The sequence below is a fragment of the Empidonax traillii genome, unplaced genomic scaffold (genome assembly GCF_003031625.1).
Source record: "Empidonax traillii isolate 1590-97213 ecotype Southwest subspecies unplaced genomic scaffold, ASM303162v1 scaffold37:size1818073, whole genome shotgun sequence".
Taxonomy (NCBI): Eukaryota; Metazoa; Chordata; class Aves; order Passeriformes; family Tyrannidae; genus Empidonax; species Empidonax traillii.
In genome coordinates this window covers 911,376-931,749 of record NW_020955230.1, presented here as the reverse complement: position 1 = coordinate 931,749, position 20,374 = coordinate 911,376, and the positions used below count along the sequence as shown (strand labels likewise).

At 35.9% G+C, this 20,374-nt stretch overlaps 1 protein-coding gene across 3 annotated transcripts in view; it reads left to right on the top strand.

Annotated features, from left to right (window-relative positions):
- YTHDC2 (YTH domain containing 2) overlaps positions 1-18,658 on the top strand; it is a 28,373-nt gene extending 9,715 nt beyond the window's left edge. For 2 of the 3 annotated variants that reach the window (XM_027878014.1, XM_027878016.1), the window contains exons 8-29: positions 1,032-1,139; positions 1,565-1,713; positions 2,126-2,261; positions 2,622-2,748; positions 3,775-3,840; positions 4,738-4,916; positions 5,076-5,172; positions 5,259-5,346; positions 5,450-5,530; positions 6,450-6,532; positions 7,535-7,640; positions 7,781-7,900; positions 8,261-8,533; positions 9,054-9,180; positions 9,658-9,863; positions 10,531-10,726; positions 11,790-11,899; positions 12,897-13,186; positions 13,615-13,792; positions 14,769-14,972; positions 16,219-16,401; positions 17,610-18,658. In XM_027878014.1, the coding sequence (XP_027733815.1) occupies positions 1,032-1,139; positions 1,565-1,713; positions 2,126-2,261; positions 2,622-2,748; positions 3,775-3,840; positions 4,738-4,916; positions 5,076-5,172; positions 5,259-5,346; positions 5,450-5,530; positions 6,450-6,532; positions 7,535-7,640; positions 7,781-7,900; positions 8,261-8,533; positions 9,054-9,180; positions 9,658-9,863; positions 10,531-10,726; positions 11,790-11,899; positions 12,897-13,186; positions 13,615-13,792; positions 14,769-14,972; positions 16,219-16,401; positions 17,610-17,687 (3,185 nt within the window). In that variant the 3' untranslated portion in view covers positions 17,688-18,658. The remainder of the gene's footprint in view (positions 1-1,031; positions 1,140-1,564; positions 1,714-2,125; positions 2,262-2,621; positions 2,749-3,774; positions 3,841-4,737; positions 4,917-5,075; positions 5,173-5,258; positions 5,347-5,449; positions 5,531-6,449; positions 6,533-7,534; positions 7,641-7,780; positions 7,901-8,260; positions 8,534-9,053; positions 9,181-9,657; positions 9,864-10,530; positions 10,727-11,789; positions 11,900-12,896; positions 13,187-13,614; positions 13,793-14,768; positions 14,973-16,218; positions 16,402-17,609) is intronic. The other variant, XM_027878015.1, reaches the window with a different exon arrangement.
- Positions 18,659-20,374: the final 1,716 nt, after the last annotated feature.

Below are 20,374 nucleotides of genomic sequence, written 5' to 3'. Positions count from 1 at the left end.
GTTATACTAAACTTAATGCACTAATTACAATTGGAAAGATTATTTTTCCGTTTTTTTGAGAATATAAAAATGAAAAGAAGAGTGTTTAGAATAATTTGGCTGTTAATATAATGAAAAAAGTTCGATTCTTCTTCAGCAATATAGTTGACATTTTTTAGTTGTGGGTTTGTGTAGGACACTGAGTTGTGTGATCAGTGTTGGAAGAATTCCTCCATCACAGGTTTTAAAAGTATGTGAATTGTGGCTTGTTCTTTCTGAAGGAGAGTCCTGAGTCCAAATTCATCTGTGGAGTGTCTGCTAAGGCAACAAATTAAAATCTAGAGATTTTAATTCTTCACATGAAAAACATTCTTTAATGTCCACAAATAAGGTCTAGAAAACAATCATGGTGAAAAAGAAATCAGGATAAATTATTAGGAGCTAAAGGCCATTGGGATGTCTCATTTGTTAGGAAATATTCAGTAAAGAAAGCCAAATTTGGCTGAATTAGTTGAGGAAATTGAGAGAACTCCATCTCCTCATATACTTCTTAGGAAAGTAGTTCAATACAAAGATAACAGTCTGCTTGTGGAATCTTGCACTAAAGCCTATTAATTGCTCTTGTATTTTGTAATCCAGGTGGTAGGCTTTAGTAGTGAATATTCTGAAACCTTAGATAAAAACGGCTATTTTCTTTTACTCATTTTGATAAAATTGCAGGTAATAACTATCAATCTAATGAGCATCTCTTGCTATAACTCCTAGTGGAATTGGAGAGGTTAATGAGAAACAAGGTATTCAGCTGACGTTTCCCTTTTGAAATGTTTGTGGCCCAGTAATTTTAAGAAAATAAGCTTCAGTGAAGATACTCTTATAAGATTTTTCCTTAAATGAGGCCCTAATAATGTTTAATCCACATTTTGTGTCTATGAAAATGATTTTTAAAAATTAGTATTGTAAGTGAAGCTAAGGAATTTCTAATATTTTATTTAATTATATTAATTAAATGAAATGTAATTATATTAATTAAATTAATCTAATTATACTTTCAGTCCAAGAAAGACCTTTTGAAGTTAAGGAGATGTTTCTGGAGGACATTTTACGAAGCACTGGGTATACAAATAAAGAGATGGTCAAGTACAAAAAAGAGAAGCAGCAAGGTAAGGAAATGAGTCTCACTGATTGAACAGGTAATAGGATTGTTTTCTGTTAAAATTCCTATTTAAAAAAAAAACCACTCAAGCCCCCAAAAAATCAATTGTTATATGGAGGAGCTGTATAACTTTTAGATATTTCACTTCTGGAGAAAAATCTGGGCTGAGATTGTGTAGAAGATGGTAACTTACGAAGCTTATTTGAATCCAGTAAGTTGGAATCCTGAAGGCTTAGAGTGTTAGGCTTACAGCAGATGCTTCCAGTGTTGCTCTTTGTGTGCCCTTAATCGTGGAATTGGTAGCAGCTTTCTCAAATAAAAGAGAGAGGATAGGTAAAGCTATGACCCGATACAACTGTTTATTTAATGGAAAAAAAAGAGGATAATTACAATGACATTAACATTTTTTGGGAAATACTTTATGTATTCTAGAAGAGAAACAGAAAAACACTCTCACTGAGTGGTGTTCTGCTCAGGAAAATACTGGCAAACTGAAGCCTCAGAGACAAAAATCTGTCCCAAGGGCAACTGAGGAGTATCATGTGTTGGATGATGGTGGTGACACAGTTTTTAATCAAGTAGTAAGTTTTTCTTTTTGTTGAAAGAGTTTTTGCATCTGTATTATATTACTAGCCATTTATAATCTGGTTTTTAAAGATACTACTATTAAAGATATTAATTTTATTTTTAGAGATATTACAGACGATATTAACATATTTTAAAGAGTGTTTTATTAGAATTAACTACTCTAGGTGAAGTTTGCTTTTCAGTTATAATGGTAGTACATAACTTTTCGTCAGCTCAAGTGGCTCAACTGCCACTTAACTTGAAGTACTTGCATGGGATAAAATAAATGCTTTAATTGATGTCTGAGTGCTGAATTCCTGGTTGTTACTTGGAAAACTAACCATTCAAATTCTTTGTGGGTGATACAGGGGAATAAAGACAACTTTTGGAAGAGATTAATCTTTCAATGCTGTTTCTTATCTTCAGACTGAAAAAGATGTGAATTGCCTTGAACCGTGGCTAGTAAAGGAAATGGATTCTTGTCTTTCTGACATCTGGTTGCACAAAGATATTGATTCCTTTGCTCAGGTGTTTCATCTCATTTTAACTGAAAATGTCAGCGGTAGGTTTCTCAACTTATTACATCAGAAAGAAGCAACCGCGAATTTATTTCAATTTCTGTGCCTGCTTTTATCTGCAGTTTCAAATGTTGATACCTTTGCATTCTGATGCCTATTGAAAAAAATGAATAGGGCTGGCAGAATTAATGAATCGTTTAGTGATTTGTTGCTGTACTTGTTTTGAAGGATTGATAGAAGTTACGTTTCTAAAATAGTGTTTAATACACACAAACTGACTGCAGGGATGAAGTGAGGAAAAAATACTCTTTGGGCTGAATGTTAAAGATAGTATTTGTACTACATTTAGATGAAAAAATAACATTTTTGTTGGGTTTGCTGATGGTTTTTTTTTTACTTCTCAGTTGATTACAGGCATAGTGAAACCAGCGCGACTGCTCTAATGATTGCTTCAGGGAGAGGCTTTTTGAGTCAAGTGGAACAACTGATCAGTATGGGAGCAAGTATCCACTGCAAATCATCCAATGGCTGGTAATAACAAATAGATAAACCGAAAGATAGATTTATTTATCAATATAGACGCGAGAAAGAAAATTAGTTTAGATGTCATAGAATTTTCTAATTTACCAAAAGCACAAATACGTTTTGACAGCCTATTAGTGAGCTTCTGACTTCTGTTCATTGCGTTGTTTTCTGTCAATTCTAAATTGAATTCTTAATTACACGGTCTCCATTATAGGCTATACACTTGGTTTTTATGTGTCTGATTTAAGACACAGTTTAGAAGAAAAACTGTGGTCTTTTTCACTGCATTGATTGTGAATTGGACCCCAAATATTTGGTAATTCTTATTTTCAGAGAGTTACCTAAATCAGAAGATCTTTGTGTATGTCTGTAAATATGTTTGATCAATCATGTAAAAATATTTGTGAATCCATAAATACTTAAGTTTTGTGGCCATGGATTGTGTCTTCATATAAATGGGCAAGTATTAATAAAGAATTGAACATTAGAAAGATAAGAATTAGGTTTCCAGTGGTCTCATATTTGGCGCTACCACTTGCAAGACTGGAGAAGGAATGCACTTTAAAAAGTGAAACAGTGAACTGCATTGTGAGGAGGGAACCTTCTGTAAAACATCAAATAGCCCAATATTTTCCCACATTTTGTTGAAAAATGCCTGGAGTGTAATTTTGTGAGATAACTTAAAGGCACTACAGAAAGGCATGGCTGATCTGTGTGCACTGGTGTGTGCTTTTTGAAGGAATGGCTCATTCTTCCTCCTCATATCATTGTGCATGTTTGCATATACTTCTGTTTAAAACTGGCATTGTTTTGTGGTAAAGGACCTGCAGTTATTTAAAATTGGAAAGGCTCTTACACCTATTTATGCACTTCAAAACAGGAAGTTGCGGATCATCCAGCAATAACAGCATTGATTACAGTACAGAAATTGATACAAAAATATGGTATCAGTTGTCTCCTAACATAATACGCTATGCATGTGCATCTTTTGAAGTGAGAAATCCAGCAGGAATTTTTCTGCAACTCTTTTAGGATGGCTGTTGACTGGGCTAGGCGCTTTGGACAGACAGAGGTTGTTGACCTGTTGGAATCCTACAGGTAAGCTATAACTGCTTTGCTGAAAGAGTTGTGTAACGTGTTGAAGAGAAATTTATGTTTTGTCTTTCTTAAAATCTAGCCTAAATAACAAGATTTTTTTAAGAATAGGAATATTTTAAAAACACAGTTATTAAAAAAAAAAAAAAGAAAATAAGTTTGTTTGTACTCAGAATCATAGTGATTATGTTTGCACAACTCCTAAGATAAATACAGTTATAGTGCCATAGGAGTACTAGCTTTTATCACCTAGATATGGACATTCCTATCATGGTGGGCAGGATGTGATCGTAGTAACTTAATTAATATGCAAAGATGTTGATTCTATATCAGGTACCATTTTAATTTCATATACTCATTTTGGAAACAAATCTGTTTTGTACTTTTACCTGTATATTGTTGATACACAATAGCCATATTAAAGAAACTTTATAGGAGTAATATGTACACTAGGTCATTCAAAAATTGTTTTTTGATTAACTAAAGTTTTCACAGTTTTGTTATTGTTTTGTATAGATCCATATTATTACAATTTCTCTTAGTGTAGTTTCTGATAGAGGGAAACCTTTGGAAAATGCCTATCTTTTATATATTTTTCCTTTAGCAGATAAACAAGTACTGGCCTTATACTTCGAGTTCTGTCACATTTGCTTATGACTGTGTTTCAATGAAGTATAAGAAAATTCAAGTTAACACTAAAAACTGAAGTTGCATGTTTTGTTGGAGTACACTTTAATTAGTGAACAGTAATAGTATTGTGCATATGCTGTTCTGCTTCACTTTAAAATTAAAATTTGCAATGAGTGGTCATGTTGGTCTTGATCTAAGTTTGAGTTGATGCCTGAATGCAAACCCAAAGCATACAGCCTTGACTCCAGTCTGTATGTTTTTCTCTTTTAGTGCTTCATTTGGGTTTGGAAATCTGGATGAAAGTTCCCTGGTCCAAACAAGCGGTACTGACCTTAGTGCAGAGGACAGAGAGCTATTGTCAGCTTATCATCACAGTTTTGATGATGAAAAAGTGGATCTGGATCTGATTATGCACTTACTTTATAACATCTGCCATAGTTGTGATGCAGGTAGGTTTATATATGCACTCCCAAAGAACTGCTGTGCATTCAGCTTCTGATGAAAGAAGTCCCAAATAATTAAAACCTTCAAGGTGCTAATCTATGTGGCACTGACATATATTTGAAGTGAATTTTCTGTTTAACTCTGCAAACCCACTTCTTTTTTAGGAGCAATTTTAATATTTCTTCCTGGATATGATGAGATAGTGAGTCTGAGGGACCGTATTGTTTTTGATGACAGGAGGTTTGCTGATAATGCTCACAGGTAGAACCTTTAGTTTATGTGACTGTGTTGAGGTTTTTATTGCTTCTTTTAAAGTTCCTTAAAATGTGGTCTTTGTCTTGCATTAGATACCAAGTTTTCATGCTTCATTCAAGTGTGCAGACTTTGGATCAGAAGAAAGTGCTTGAAAGTCCACCTTCTGGCATCCGCAAAATAGCAAGTATCAGAGGACTTTGTCAGATGCTGATATTGATCTGTTTTGTCTTTGGTTTTACAGCTACTATACTTTTGGATTTTTTGTTTGTTTGTTTTATTGCAGATTCTTTCTACTAATATTGCAGAAACCAGCATAACAGTCAATGATGTTGTATTTGTTATTGACTCTGGCAAGGTGAAAGAGGTATGATTGCATTAAACTTTCTTTGAGAAGTAAAATTCCTAGTGTTGTTCTAAAATATATAGTAGGTACATTATGAAGAACTAATTTTTTACAGTAGGCTGAGAGCTAGTGCATGTCAAGAAACAAAGCTCACTGAGAAGTTTTGACATCCATTTGTTTTATGACAAATGCTGTAAATAGCTGTTTAAAACCCTGTAAAAGCTACTGTAAATTGCTATATTGTTATTTTTTTTTAATTTAATATTTCTGTTTGAATTTTAAAATAAGTCCATCACTTCAGATCTCCATCTTCCTGAGGTTTAGAGAACACTGGGAATTCCCTTTGTCCTGCTGTTGTATCAAGCCCAAATTTAATCCATGAGGATTTTAAGCATTGGTTTTGATGTGTTGAATGCCCATTTCCAAATTACTTGTTCAAGAAGAGTGAGAGAAAATTATGAGGCAGTTTAAGACCTTGTATATGGCCTTGAAAATTTGATTTCATAGGATATACATACACTAAGTTTCTGAAGTTCTGCATGTAACTTTTTCTGTAATTTTGCATTGAATGTAGAAAAATAAGGATGTAATTTCCAAGTGAGACAAAGAGGAAAACTTTATTCAGTGTAATAATATATTTTTGCTTGGTTTGTGATAACTCAAACCGCAATCCGTATCTGAGAATTATCTATTGACTAGAAAACTTTAATTTAGAAAACTGTGTTGTATAAAGATACTGTGAAGTAAATAGAATCAGAAGTTTACTTGAAACTAAGAACTTCAGAACATACCTTTATGCCAAAACTGATGATGCTTATTATTATAATTTGTATTATTATATTTTGTAGAAAGCTTCTGTTGATAATATAAATTACTAGTAACTTTTATTTCATGTACCCTATTCAGTCTTGGTTTTATGTTCCTTACTTCGCTTTTATAGAGGTCTTTTGATGCACTGAGTCATGTTGCAATGCTAAAAACAGCATGGATTTCGAAAGCAAGTGCTATCCAGAGAAAAGGCAGGTAATAAATGCCTCATACCAATTTTTATCTTATAGATATCCACTGTCTTGTATGTTGAGAATGAAGTACACAATATAATAGTAGCCAGACTGGGTAATGTTTATAGCCTAGTCCAGTATTGTGTTGGACAATGGCCAACACTCATTCTCTACAGAAGAATTATTTCCTTGGAGTCATTTCCCAAGCTGTAGAGAAGTGATGCTCAGGAATTTCCCAAAACTTAGATTAGGTCTAGGTTGTTTTCACTCCATGAGCTTTATCTACTTCCTATGTCTCCCATGTAACACCAGCAGCCACAATGTACAATAGTGTTTCACAACTTGTCTGTGGGCAGAGAACTGCCCTCTGCTAGTTTGTAATTGATGCCCCATCATTCCTTTATTAGGAGAGACATTAAGCAGTGATTCTTTATTCCCCTTCTCCAAACTATTGGCCATGATCATGTTCTTCCCAACACTGTGGGTGAAGGCTGAGAAGATTATTTATGAAGTAGCAACAAATGCCTGTTTAGTGACATGGTATTGGCATTAAACTGTAGGTGATTAGAGCGTGAATGTGATCATTTGCTGTCTCTGTCCCTTCACTCACCAACTGTTCAATCTTCATTTTGCCTTTTAGCTTCTAACTGTTTGGGGGATGTGAAGAGTAAGACAGAAAGTTTACAACTTATATTCCTTATAGCAAAGGAGAGTTTAGATTTGCTTTGGTCTTAGGTTAGCAAAAAAAACGTATTTCACTTTGCTTAGATAGGCCTTGGTTTTGTTTTTGCAGAGTTTTCAGTGTTGGGTTAAAATTACAACAAATTTCCATATATCAAAAAATAATTCATGAATTGCAAAACTCTCACCTTGTATGGGACTTCCACTTAACATCATCTTTTTCATAGAACTGCTCACTACTTTTCCATCCTATATTTATGTGTGTGTGTTGGTTTTTGTCTGGTTGGTTTTGTTTTTAAAACAAAATGCTAATTTTTACAACTTCCCTTATTTTACTTTGAAGGGCTGGGCGCTGTCAACCTGGAGTTTGTTTTCGTCTGTTCAGCAGGCTCCGATTTCAGAAGATGTTGGAATTTCAGACTCCAGAGCTTCTAAGAATGCCACTTCAGGTGCATGTTGAGTTAGAAATTATAACTTAAAAAAATGTATTTTCATCAGACCATACTATTCATTTTTTAAAAGTGTGTGCTTGTTTTTTTTTTTCCCAAAATCTTAATGACCTTTTTTTATTCTGCTTTTTAACTTTCAGGAGATTTGTTTATACACAAAACTGCTGGCTCCACCTAATTGTCCAATTGTAGACTTTCTTATGAAAGCTCCTGATCCGCCACCTGCTGTAGTTGTGAGAAATGCTGTGCATATGCTTAAGGTCAGAGAAAAGGAATAGATTTTGATAGGAATTGTATTTGATTCCCTGTTTGTGATTTGGCAACATATTTTACTGACTTATGTTTGTACTGCAACTGTTGCTTAGTTACTGAAGGATGTTTTGAAATTTTGTTTATTGTCTGTTTTTATTTTGTGTGTGGGAATGTGTTTTTCCATGGCAATGGAAGAGAATGTTTGAAAATCTTGTCTCAAACTTTCAAGTCTGACTTGCTTTTTTTTGCTTGGGAGCAGTTCTAGTTAATGTCCAGTATTCACATCCTTTCTTCTTTCATTGTAAATTAATATTGTCCACTGTTCTCATCCCCTTCTCCTTTTTTATGTTTTTTTGTCTTTTAAACAGACAATAGATGCCATGGACCCTTGGGAAGATCTCACCGAACTTGGTTATCATCTCACTGAATTACCAGTAGAGCCACACCTTGGTAAAATGGTGTTGTATGCAGTTGTTTTGAAGTGCCTGGACCCTGTTCTTACCATTGCCTGTGCTCTGGCCTGTCAGGACCCTTTTGTCCTGCCCACTCTGGCCTCTCAGAAGCGTGCAGCCATGCTCTGCAGGAAACGCTTTGCTGCAGGGACCTTCAGTGACCACATGGCCCTTCTCAGGGCTTTCCAGGTATTACTTCATTTCAGAAGGCGTAATAATCACAATAGATCACTCATGCGAGCAAAGGATGTCCCAGTCAAGTTGGATGTATGGTGGACTATGATTAAGTCCTTTGAGAATAAACTCCTGTGTACGGAACTCATAAATTTGTGAAGGATCACTTTTTGTCATAGCTTTTTTTGGTATTTTCAAACCTCATTTAATTCTGAATGTTCCAACAGTGTGTCTCTTTATATCCCGCTACGCTGATGACTTAAAATAGTGATCTTAATACTAACTACTAAGTGATCTTTAAACTAACTTAATAGTCTTAAAAATATAACTTCAGATAATGATGACTATATGTTAGTGTAGGGAATGGGTAAAGAGAATGTATTACGCAAACAAAAAAAATCTGGTTCGATACATACATTTTCAGAATGACTTTTGCTTTCATTTTATTGACATAAATGTAATTTTTTAAAAAATGCATTTTTAAATTTTACTAATCTAATTAGTATGCAAATGTAAAAAAAAAAATTATTTTCAGGCATGGCAGAAGGCACGCAGTGATGGCTGGGAGAGAGCCTTCTGTGAAAAGAACTTCCTGTCTCAAGCCACGATGGAAATCATCGTAGGAATGAGAACACAGTTGCTTGGCCAACTCAGAGCCTCGGGTAAATAGCTTGGAAAAAATTTTAACATAGTTTTGAAGTTAAGAGTAAAGAAGTTGTAACAAGAATAGTGTTCACTGATGTAGTTCTCCTTACTTAATTTGAAACAGACCAGTACACCTTCATGCTGGGCGTGGTGAAGGTGAGAAAGTGTGGCTTGGGAACAGCTGATCTAACTGAAAGAACGATAGTTGTTCCACATGCCACTGGCTTTCAGTGTGAGATACATTTCCTTGGATTTTTACATTTTAGAAAATTATTTCCATCAAAAATGTCTTTGTATTGTACAAAGTGAATTCTATTTAATGTTAGTATAAAATCCCCCGTGGTTTCTCTTGGGTGCTGTTAAGGTTGGCAGTGGTGAAAAATGCATCAGTTTGCAGTTCATTTCAGTTTATTTTCAAATTCCTTATGAGAGACAAAAAGCTAAATATTAAATACAAGCAAACATGGCACACTTTTGTCCTTTTCTTTCTTCAGGTTTTGTTAGAGCCAGAGGAGGAGCTGATATTAGAGATGTTAATACTAACTCTGAGAACTGGGCTGTAATTAAAGCTGCCTTGGTGGCCGGGATGTATCCCAATCTTGTTCATGTAGACAGAGAAAGCTTGGTTTTAACTGAACCAAAGGAGAAGAAAGTGCGATTTCATCCTACTTCTGTTCTTAGTCAGCCTCAGTATAAAAAGGTACAATCACTTTGAATTTATAGTTCACAAAAAAGAACACTCTTATCAAATGCTTTAGAAATGTCTTGTCATAGTTGTCAGTGCATCATGTGCATTAAAACTGCACTTTTAGAAAATATTTTTCCTGCCAGTAGTTAGGGTAAAGGGAAGTTTGTTTATTTTTTCATTGTTTCAATTAGTCTTTCCTCTAGATGGAACAAGAAAAAATGGTAAAATAAAAACCCCTAGTTACAAAACTGGTTTCAAGATGTAATGATCCCTGCTTGTAATAGCAGGAAGAAGTTCTGCTCTTAAACATTTCTTTTATAAAGATCCTTTTTTAAAGCAAAATATTTCCTTGCATGGTGGTAGGAAAATTTGTGAGTCTGGTTGAATTCTCTCATGGTTTTTTATTTGTGTGTGTTTATGTAAAATATTATTTCGACACAAATATAGAATCATAGAATGGTTTGAGTTAGAAGGGACCTCAAAGATCGTCTAGTTCGAACCCCCTTGCCATGAGCAGAGAGACCTTCCACTAGACCAGGTTGCTCCAAGCCCCGTACAACCTGGCCTTGACACTTTCAGGGTTGAGGCATCCACAGCTTCTCTGGATAAAATAACAAATACGTTAATTTTAATTACAAATAGAGGGTAAAATAGCCTATTGTTATCTGTTCTTGCATAGATTCCCCTAGCAAATGGACAAGCTGCAGCCATTCAGGCACTCCCTACAGACTGGCTTATATATGATGAAGTGACAAGAGCTCACAAGATAGCAAACATCAGATGCTGCTCTGTTGTAACACCTGTCACTGTGTCACTCTTCTGTGGACCAGCTAGGTTGCCAAGTAATGCCTTGCAGGCATCATCGTCCTTCCGAGGTACACTGGAATCTGGAGTTGGAATGTTTCCATTGGTATATGATGCGGAAAGCTTATTTTTCTAGAGTATTATTATATATATTGGTTAATTCTGAAAACAACAGAGTTACAGTTCTTGTTGTTGTTCAAGAATAGTTTATAGGCTATGTAACAAATGTCTCAGTTTTGGGAATCCATATAGATTCATATCCATAAATTACACAGACACAGTTCTAGAGTCTCAGAAGTTAAAGTATAATTTGTAGGGAAATAAAGGATGCAACCAAAGTGTCTAATGCTAATGCTAATACTGGAAAGTGTAGTATATATGTTTTTTTTTCTTCAGACTAGTTTATTTGATACTTTGAACCAGAGTAGTTTAGAACCAATCAATATGGTGAATAGTCATATTTCTTCCAGCTGACACATGCATTTTCCAGATAATTTTCTACTGATAACTTTTAGCTATACTGTTAACTATAAGGAATAAAGAATATCTAGAAATTTCTTTTTTTTTTCATATTTAAATTGAGTGCTGTAGGAATAGAAGCAAAAATAATCTATCCTGCTGCCAGTTCTCATAGTTTGTATCAGAGTCCAAGTTATTTCTGAAGCTTTCCAGTCTTGCTGTTAAACTGTAATCTTTGAATAGTGTTCGTGCTGATTGAATTGCACTTTCAAGAAAATAAGAGTTCCTGTTTAACAGCCATATATATATATATAAAACTTATTTTTTCTTAATCGGTCTTTAAATCTGCTGTTTTACTAGGAAAGAGAGCCATGTGTGTGTTTACAAACAGTTTCACTGATAAAGGTACATGAGTGGAGACAGATCCCATCAGTACAGGTGTTTACAAAGTAGAGCCCTCAGCAGGTCTGGCTCCTTGAGTTCTGCTGACTGGAGCAGAGACTTTTCACTGGGGTGTATTTGCAGAAAATAAAAAGTAGTTCTACACATGTTTAGATTTTAAAGTAAATTGTAGAAGGAAAAATAGTTTATTCTGGTAATGCAGTAGTACTCATTTTTTTGTATGTGACTGGAAATAGTACAGAAATGTTAATGCACCTTTTATATTTAATTCAGGGAGTGGGGTATCTAATGACAGCAGTGACAGTGAGATGGAGGACAAAACAATTGCTAATTTGGCACTACTGAAGCTGGATGAATGGCTCCATCTCAAATTGGACCCTGAAGTAAGTAATACATCACTGTTGTGCTCGTTCCATGTAGAAGGATATTTATGTTGTACCAACCTAAGAAGATTTTTGTGACATTTGATTAACCAAAAATTTCCTGTAAGAGTGGCTGTCATGGTCCGTTTGGGTGTCTTGGACAAGGTACTCTTGTGATTTAACCTTTACTTCATGAGCTTGTCAAGAAATAAACAGGGGCTCAATCCCCTTTCGCCCAGAGTAGTTTATTGCATGAGTTCACGTATTCATCATCCAAGTTGTGAGGTTCCATAACCTACCACCCATAACTCCCAATTCTTGTACCTATAAGCCAAGAGAAAAATAAGAATTAATTACATAGCTGAAATTGTTGCCTAGCTCTTTGAAATAGAAGTCTCTAGGTTATTCCGGAGCTGTGGCAAGAGGTAGAGTAGGTTATGGGTTATGAAACACTTGGACTTTGCAGGACTAATAACAATACTGTCTCTTGTAGACATGTCCAAAAGCATGATTTTTAAAATTTTACTATGATGGAAGCATTTATGATGAAATGGGAATTAGACTTTAGTCTTCTAGATTTAGTAATCTCATTTGAGCAGAAGTCTCTGTAAGAAAAATACATCACATAGAGCTCTTTTCCCTCAGGTATGAATGAGGTGTGCATGAATACAGCCTGAATTGAGAGGAAGGGCATAAAGCATGAAAAGATTGGGGTTATTTTAAAAAGATAAAATTTTACAGTGAGAAAAAAAATTTTGTGGGTTTTGCAATAACAGTGTTAAGTTTAATACAGAGCTAAATGAAATGTTTCAAAACTTACCTTGCATCCCAGGAAAGAAAAGTAGCTTAACAGCTTAGTTTAAATGTGAGGTTACTACCTCTCCCCAAGACCTTAGTCTTGCCTTTCAGTTTGTTCCCGTTAGAATGCCAGATGCTGCTTGATAGAAAAGACATAGGGTTCCAGTACCTGTCTGGTCTAACTTTTATTAGTCTCTAACAGAATTGACGTTCCTTGCAGGCTGCTGGAATGCTCTTGCAACTCAGACAGAAGTGGCACAGTTTATTCCTGCGTCGCATGCGAGCTCCTTCTAAACCGTGGTCTCAAGTTGATGAAACAACTGTAAGAGCAATTACAGCTGTTTTAAGTGCTGAGGAACAGTCTGCAGGTTTGCAGCAGCCTTCAGGAATTGGTCAGAGACCAAGGCCTGTGACTTGTGAAGAGCTTCCTCTGGCATCTGCATGGAGGTCAACCAACAGCAAAAAAGGATCAGCAGAAGCTGAATTCTCTGACTCCTCTAATGCTGAAAAGTAAGATGTTGAGGTCTTCTATAGACTGTAGGTTGCAATGTATTTATCTATAAAAGCATCACTTGAATTTCTGTTAGTAATAGGAAGGTAGAAACAGTAGAAATACAGTGGAAAGGTTTGATACTGTCCTGTGCTGTGTTGTAGTTGTGATTTTTCATTGAAAATTATTTCACGGATATGTGCCTGCTGTTTGAGAGAGCAATCAGGAGTGGCATTCATGAATTGTGATCTTTGAGAAGTAGCAGAAGAGGTTTAACTGTAGCATTCAAAAGCAATACATGAACAGTATGGGGTTTTTAGTTTACTGTTTAGTGGGTTTTGGAAATAACTGTAGTATGTGTGGTTGTGCAGTAGGCTGATATGTAGATACAAATTGTTCTAGGACCACTTGTGAATCTCGTGGTATGCCCTGTATCTTTACTTTTTAGAGTTTCAGTGAAACCTACACCTCCCACACTTCACCAGCCAAAGAAGTACAAAGAGAAAGACATTTTGCACTCCAAACGATCTTCAGACGACAGGTCAGCTCAGTCATCAGTGAAGCCTGCAGACAGCAGCAGCTATCCCAGCCCTTGTGCTAGTCCTTCTTCTCCAATATCTGGAAAGGTAGAGTTCTCATGAACATATTACCCTGCTCTTCAAAACTAATAGAATTTCTTTCTGATATCTTTCTGCAGCTATCAGGTATTTTATTGATTAATTAAGAACCTAACTTAGCTTTTCGTTTATGACAGCTGCATAATAGTTCCTGCTGGTACTTAAAATCTAGACTAAATATCCTTGTTACACTAGTTTAATACAGTAAAAATATTACTCTTTGCAGACTGCTTAGATAAAGTAGAAAAATCAAATTATTTTTTAAAAAGTTGTTCTAATAAACAGTGAAGGTTTATTATTTTTTTTCCATCTGAATTAGTATATTGTACATGCATTTCTGAAGTTTTTAGATTCTGCCTTCCTCTGTTTAGGAGCACGTGGGTTTTTTTAATGATCCTTATTTTAACAAAGCACATATTTTTAGTAAGGTTATTGGCATAATAATACTTGAATAGTAAACTGCAGTAATATTAAATAGACCATTTACTTGAATAGTAAACTGCAGTAATATTAAATAGATCATTGAGAGGAAACTCCATGGACTCTTGGAGGATTTAGTAATTCCTCTTAAGTCTTTCATCTTTGAAATACAACCAGTGTAAAGGGCTGAAAGCATGTTTCTTGAAGGTGGAAATTCAGGTAGTGTGCTGTAGGCTGCAGTCTAGGATGGGTAATTTCGTGTCATCTGATGGTGTGTCCGACTCGATGAATTGTAATTAATCACTAGACTGTTTAGGCCTGTCCTGTCCTACTTGTTTGCTGCACCTCAGAGTTGAATTATTATTTTGAAAAGTGCTTAAAAAAAGGACAAATAGATGTGAAATACATTTTGAAGCCAATTCAGACAGAAACAACTGATAGATCCTATGTCTCTTGAAGAATCTATGGGAGGAGCTCAGTCAAGGGATTCTGTCTTCATCTGTGTAAAACTTTAGAACTAAAGCCTGGTTTATTTTATTGTATTAATTTAATTTAATTTTTCCAGGGTTCCAAATCTCCTTCGCCAAGACAAAATATGCCAGTTCGGTACTTTATAATGAAAAGTAGCAACTTGCAAAACATTGATATTTCTCAGCAGAAGGGTATATGGTCCACTACGCCAAGTAATGAACGAAAACTGAACGGAGCCTTTTGGGAGAGCAACGTGGTTTACTTAATATTTTCTGTTCAAGGGTCTGGATGCTTTCAGGTGAGTCCTAAGCTAATACTAAATATGAGCTGTGGTTGATGGTTTGGGAGAGTGCAGTGTAGTGTGGAGGACTTTGCTTATGACCCCTGATCTTCTGATAAGTAGAGCAGTGTTTAAATCTCTCTGGTTGCTGAAGAAAGAGTACTTCTTTCTTCTCTGAAATATACCTTTTTAATTAATTCAGTTTGTCCTTTAAAGGCTGACTGAGTTGCCTCCAAGCATCATGAGTCAGAATAATGTTTATACCCACTAATCCTTTAAAACAACAAACACCTCCCCCCCGCCAAAAAAAAAAGGTACTCTTTGCATACCAAAATAAATATTGTGAACGAACAAACAGTTACAGCCAAGTCATAGCTTTCTAAAGCCAAGAAACTCACAAATGCCTTTATTTCAAATTTTAAAACTTGTTTTTGCCTGAAATGTCATTTGTAAATGTTAGGAAGCTGACCATGATTGTTCCAGAGCTGTGTCTTGACTTCAGGTTTGGTGAGTTATTTGTCAATAACTTCTTGTCAAATCTGTGGCCAGTTTGAAGTAAAAGACTTGGCCTGGTAATGCTAAGTTGCAGGTTAGCTGTGTTGTAGAGCCAGCCAAACTCAGTTGTTCCCAGTGAAGAAGGTTCAACTTACTTCCTCATATATGAACTATTCTTAAAAGTTCCTTAAAAGTGTCCTTAAATAAGTTAGGTGTAATCTTGGATTGGGATTTCTTTCATTTTCTTCCAATTACTTGTCTTGGAATTTTGTTCTGCTCCATTGAAAAAGGAAATCAAAACAACTTTGACTTCTTCTTTCAAGAACAGCAACACTCTCTCAATTCTATGTGAACGTTTATTAGTGTAGAGGGAACATGGGAAGGAACAAATGGATTTCTGCAAAAAATATCTACAACTAACAAGGAATAGCTTACGGACTGTTCTGTAGTAGAACATTCGTCTTGGTTCCTTGTGCTTCAAATGATTTTACGAGACCTCTTCAGTCTCTGTTACGAAGCTTAAAAAACCTTTGAAGGTAATGGTGAGAAACTGATTGGGAGACATCCTTTGTGGTCAAATTCTAGAAGGCATATTTGAAGTGGATAAAGAAATTATACTTCTAACCTTCTGGATGTAAACGTTTTAGAAGACCGAGCTCCATGGAGGGAGAGCATGTGAATCACTATGAAACTAATTTGAAATTTCCATGTGAAGTTCATTTATTGAATTCATTATGTGTGTTCTTTTATACTTCAATTTTTGTTGCAGGGTTTTGCTAGAATGGGTTCAGCGATTGGGTGTGAGAAAAGTCAGGACTGGGGATCTGCTGGTTTTGGAGGTGTTTTTAAAGTGGAGTGGATCAGAAAAGAAAGCATTCCTTTTCAGTTTGCACACCATTTACTCAACCCTTGGAATGACAGTAAGAAAGTACAAATAAGCAGAGATGGCCAGGTAATGTTATTCTCTTCTAAAATCTGTACTTGGTAGAACTGTGTATTGTTTATTAGCTTGTTCAGCCTTGACATTTATCTCAACTCTGCTCACTATGTGTTAATCTGAATCATTTAATTGGTGTGCATTGTACCTACTGCTAATGCAGAACTACTATTGAGGTAGTGGAGATGGTCTGATAAAATGAAAAGTTTCTTTCTTCATACATATTTAAAAAGAAAAGATTTAAAGGTGGATGCTTCCAAAAAGAAGTTGTTTGGTTTTTTTAGTTGGTAATTTTGGTTCTGGAGATGTGTGCCTGCTTTGATTCAGATGCATTCCCCAAGATAGTCTGTCACACCCAAATAAGTGTTCATAAATTATAACTTGGAGTTTTCTGTAAAGGTTGAAGAGAGTCTAAAGTTCTGAGGCAGAATAAAGCTCAGGACAGTTCTGCAATTTGTTAAATCTAAATGCAACTACAAAAAGCCAAAGAACTGGCACAAGAGTTCTCTGTGGCAGTTTCTGTGTTCTCCCTGACTCTTCCCGAAACACCTCCTTGATGATTCAAGAGCTAAACTCTTTGTATCGTCTTCCCACTGCTTCTTCAAAACCTCTCCTGTTGTAAAGAAGGGAGAATGCTGTAAGTAAACAAGGAAAGGAATATAGCACATCTTGAAATTGAGAGTGCTTCTCTTGTAAGTGGCTCTTAAGACCTAAAGAGTCTCAACAGTGTTAAAATTATTATATTAATGTCTGTAATTCCACCAAGAGCCACTGTATTTCCTGTGACCTGCCTTTTGACATTCTCCAACACACTTGATGGAATTAAACTGAAACGGTATGGGAAAAAAAGATCTTTAGTTAGTGAGTAAGTGACCTGTGGAACGTACAAAGTGTAGGGTGCATCTGTTCTTGTATATGGTGGTGGTGTGTTCACTGTGTGAACAGTTCTCTGTGTGAGAATTAACATCTTACTGTAAATAAAATACCCCAAACAGCATGTAAGACAGTGTGAATGAAAGTTTCTGTCTCTGCTGAGCCCCAGTAAAAAACCCTATGGTGCTGGGAGTTCCTGATGTATGTTTTGATAGCAAAAGGAACAAGTTCCTTTAGGAAGGTTGAAAGCAATCACCCGCAACCATGTATAATAATTTTGTAGTAAATAGTTTCTGTGTGTTCAGTAGTAGCAGTGAGAGTAACTTCTCTAATTTCCTGTTCATTTCCAGGAACTCGAACCACAAGTTGGGGAACAGTTGCTGCAGCTTTGGGACCGTATTCCTTTGGCAGGAAAAAAACTGACTTGATCATGTCAAGAAATGTGATGGAGGTGGTTATTTCACGTGTTGCTTGCTGGTTTTGTGGTAGAGGAAAAGCTGTCAACGCACAGTGTTTCTTTACAGTACTGTACCTTTGTAGCTTATAGAAAAACAGGTGCACTTAGTACTAAATATTCTGTTCTTTTGATTTTTTTTCAGCTGGTTTAGGTTGTTGAAACATCAGCCCTAACCATTAGAACCAGCAGTGTGTCTGCAGTGCAAATGTGAGGAAGAAAGTGGCACAACAAGCTCCTGAAGCTAGAAGTGGAAAAATAAGAGAGAATTGGTTGGTTTCAATGTTTCCTTGTCTTAAAAATGTAACGCTATTCACCAGCCTGTTTTTGACTAAAATTTTTTTTTTACAGTAGGATGCAGGTGATAGTTAAAAACATGTTTAAGTTCAAAACAAAGTTTGAAACAATGAACCCCATAAAGGTTGTTTATGGGTTTAAAATAGCACAGGAGACAGTTTAAATATGCAGGTTACAGTAAAGTTTTCTCAACCCAGTAAAGTGTAATGTTAATCAATTTTGCAGTTTGTTTAAAACAGCCATACTGTGAGGATATTTCCAAATACATCGCAAAGTTCTGTAAGTGTTTGTTGAACTTCTGTATGCACAGTGAGGGAGAGCAGGATATATTCATACAAATAACTAGGCAGCAGGAAAATGTTAGGTTTTAATTTATTTTTATATAATTATTTTTTACAATTAATATAAATTATTTTAATTTAATTAATTTAAATAGAGAAGAGAAAGGAGCACAAGACTTTTGAGATTGGATAGGTCCAGTGATGTTTCCAGTTTCAATTATTTTTCACCTTAAAGAGGTGACTCATACTTTCGCCAGCTGAAACATTTCAGATGCCTGCAGCCAAGTGGTACTCTTAATTGTTCACTAACTTAGCACTGTTAGAAGTATTTCTTTAAAAAAACAATAAAAGATAATTTCTAGTACAACTTTCTTCATCGTTTGTTGTAGTCTTCATGCTTGCTTTCAAGTTGTTTCTTTTTCTTCCATACCACTGTTGTCTTGGTTTATTTTGCTTCTCCTTACTTGTTAATATACTGTACTGCAAAGCTGGTACAGATTTGGTCGCCAGTTCTTGGCAGTGGTCATACTGCATTTGGTACTGCTGGGATGTGAGCAAAGGTTGTAGCCCGAACCTCTTCAATAATGCACTACTTTGCTTTATCCGTAGGGAATGTCTGATGAAACCTGGCAGCAATCAAATAAGATCAAGGAATAGGGAACAAAACACAATTGCCAAAATTGCTCCTGTATGAGAATGTTGTGGACACTGGGCAGAAACTAAGTGTGAGATTGTGTGACACATGAAAAAGAGATTTAATATCTTCTGCTCTTGGAACACATTTTGAAAAATCTTGAAAACAAGCTATGCAGAAAAGGGTACAAACTCTTTGGACCAGTAAGCTTGCTTTGACTTTCATAGTGTATCCTGTCAAAATAAGGGCACAAACCTTCCCTTTTTGATTGTTTTCATAGCTCCTTTCAGACTAAGGAACTCTTTTTTCCTATTCATGGTTTCTGTATTAGTTTAAGTGCAGTTAGTAATGAAGGAATCTGTCATGTGACTGAGCAAGGGCAGCATTTCAGTGGCTTGGCCACTGCTGAGTTCTGACATGCCCTAGAATCATACAAAATGAGATGTCATTGCTGTAAGAGAAATATGGTGCTCTGTCCACAGCTTTTATATGAAAGAGGGATGTACCTTTTATTCTAGGGAAGATTGGATCAGAAGTACCAGTCTAGGAAACACAGAGAAGAAGGACCATATGACACCTTACAACAGGCTGTGAAGTTCCCAAGAGGCCCTTTGTTTTGTCCTAGCTTATTTTTCTGGCTGCCTACATAGGTTGGCTGGAACTGGTCATGTGTCTGCAGCATAGATTTCATGTGTGAATTTCACTGAGCTTTCTGTCTTCAGGGGCACTGGGCAAATTAGTTGCAAAGGACCATGGCCCAGATTGCTCATCAGAGGGCTGCAGTAGCCACATTCATATTGCTTTTTTAGTCTGAGGCTTAGATAAGGCTACATGGTTCTACTCTCCCTCCTCTTTAGAAGAGTGAAGTTAGATGGGGTCAGGAAATGATTAAAAACCACACCACGATGCCTTTACCCAGGTGTTTAGAGTCTGCTGTGTTGCTTCCCTTTCCAGTACTCGAGTTCGAAAACTGCAGAAAGCATGCTTTTGTCAGACTTGAAACTTGGTGGAAATGTGCCAGTTCTCATTTCAAAGTCAGTGCAATTTTAGTTGAAGTCAGAGATCACAGGTCGCCTGTTTTAAAACACCCTTAGAAATGGAAATATGGCTGGAAAAGGGAGCTTTTAACTTCTCAGGCCCAGTAACAGTAAGTGGTGGAACTCATATCTCCTGAGGTTTGTTTTAATCAATGTTACTCCACGCAATAATGAATGAAAACAACAGGTGATGTCCAGTAAATGTCACCCAAGAGTTACAGGAAGTATCCATGGGCTAAAAGGTCACACCAGTCTATGTAAGGTAGAGTAATGGAAGGGCAAAGTAAGTTCTGTTACATGCTTGTGAACACCAATACTATTTTTAAGGTGAGAAATATCTTGAACTCTGAATCTGTCAAAAGTGTTTTAATTATTTATAGTATCATATAAATATCACAGCAGGTGAGTAGGA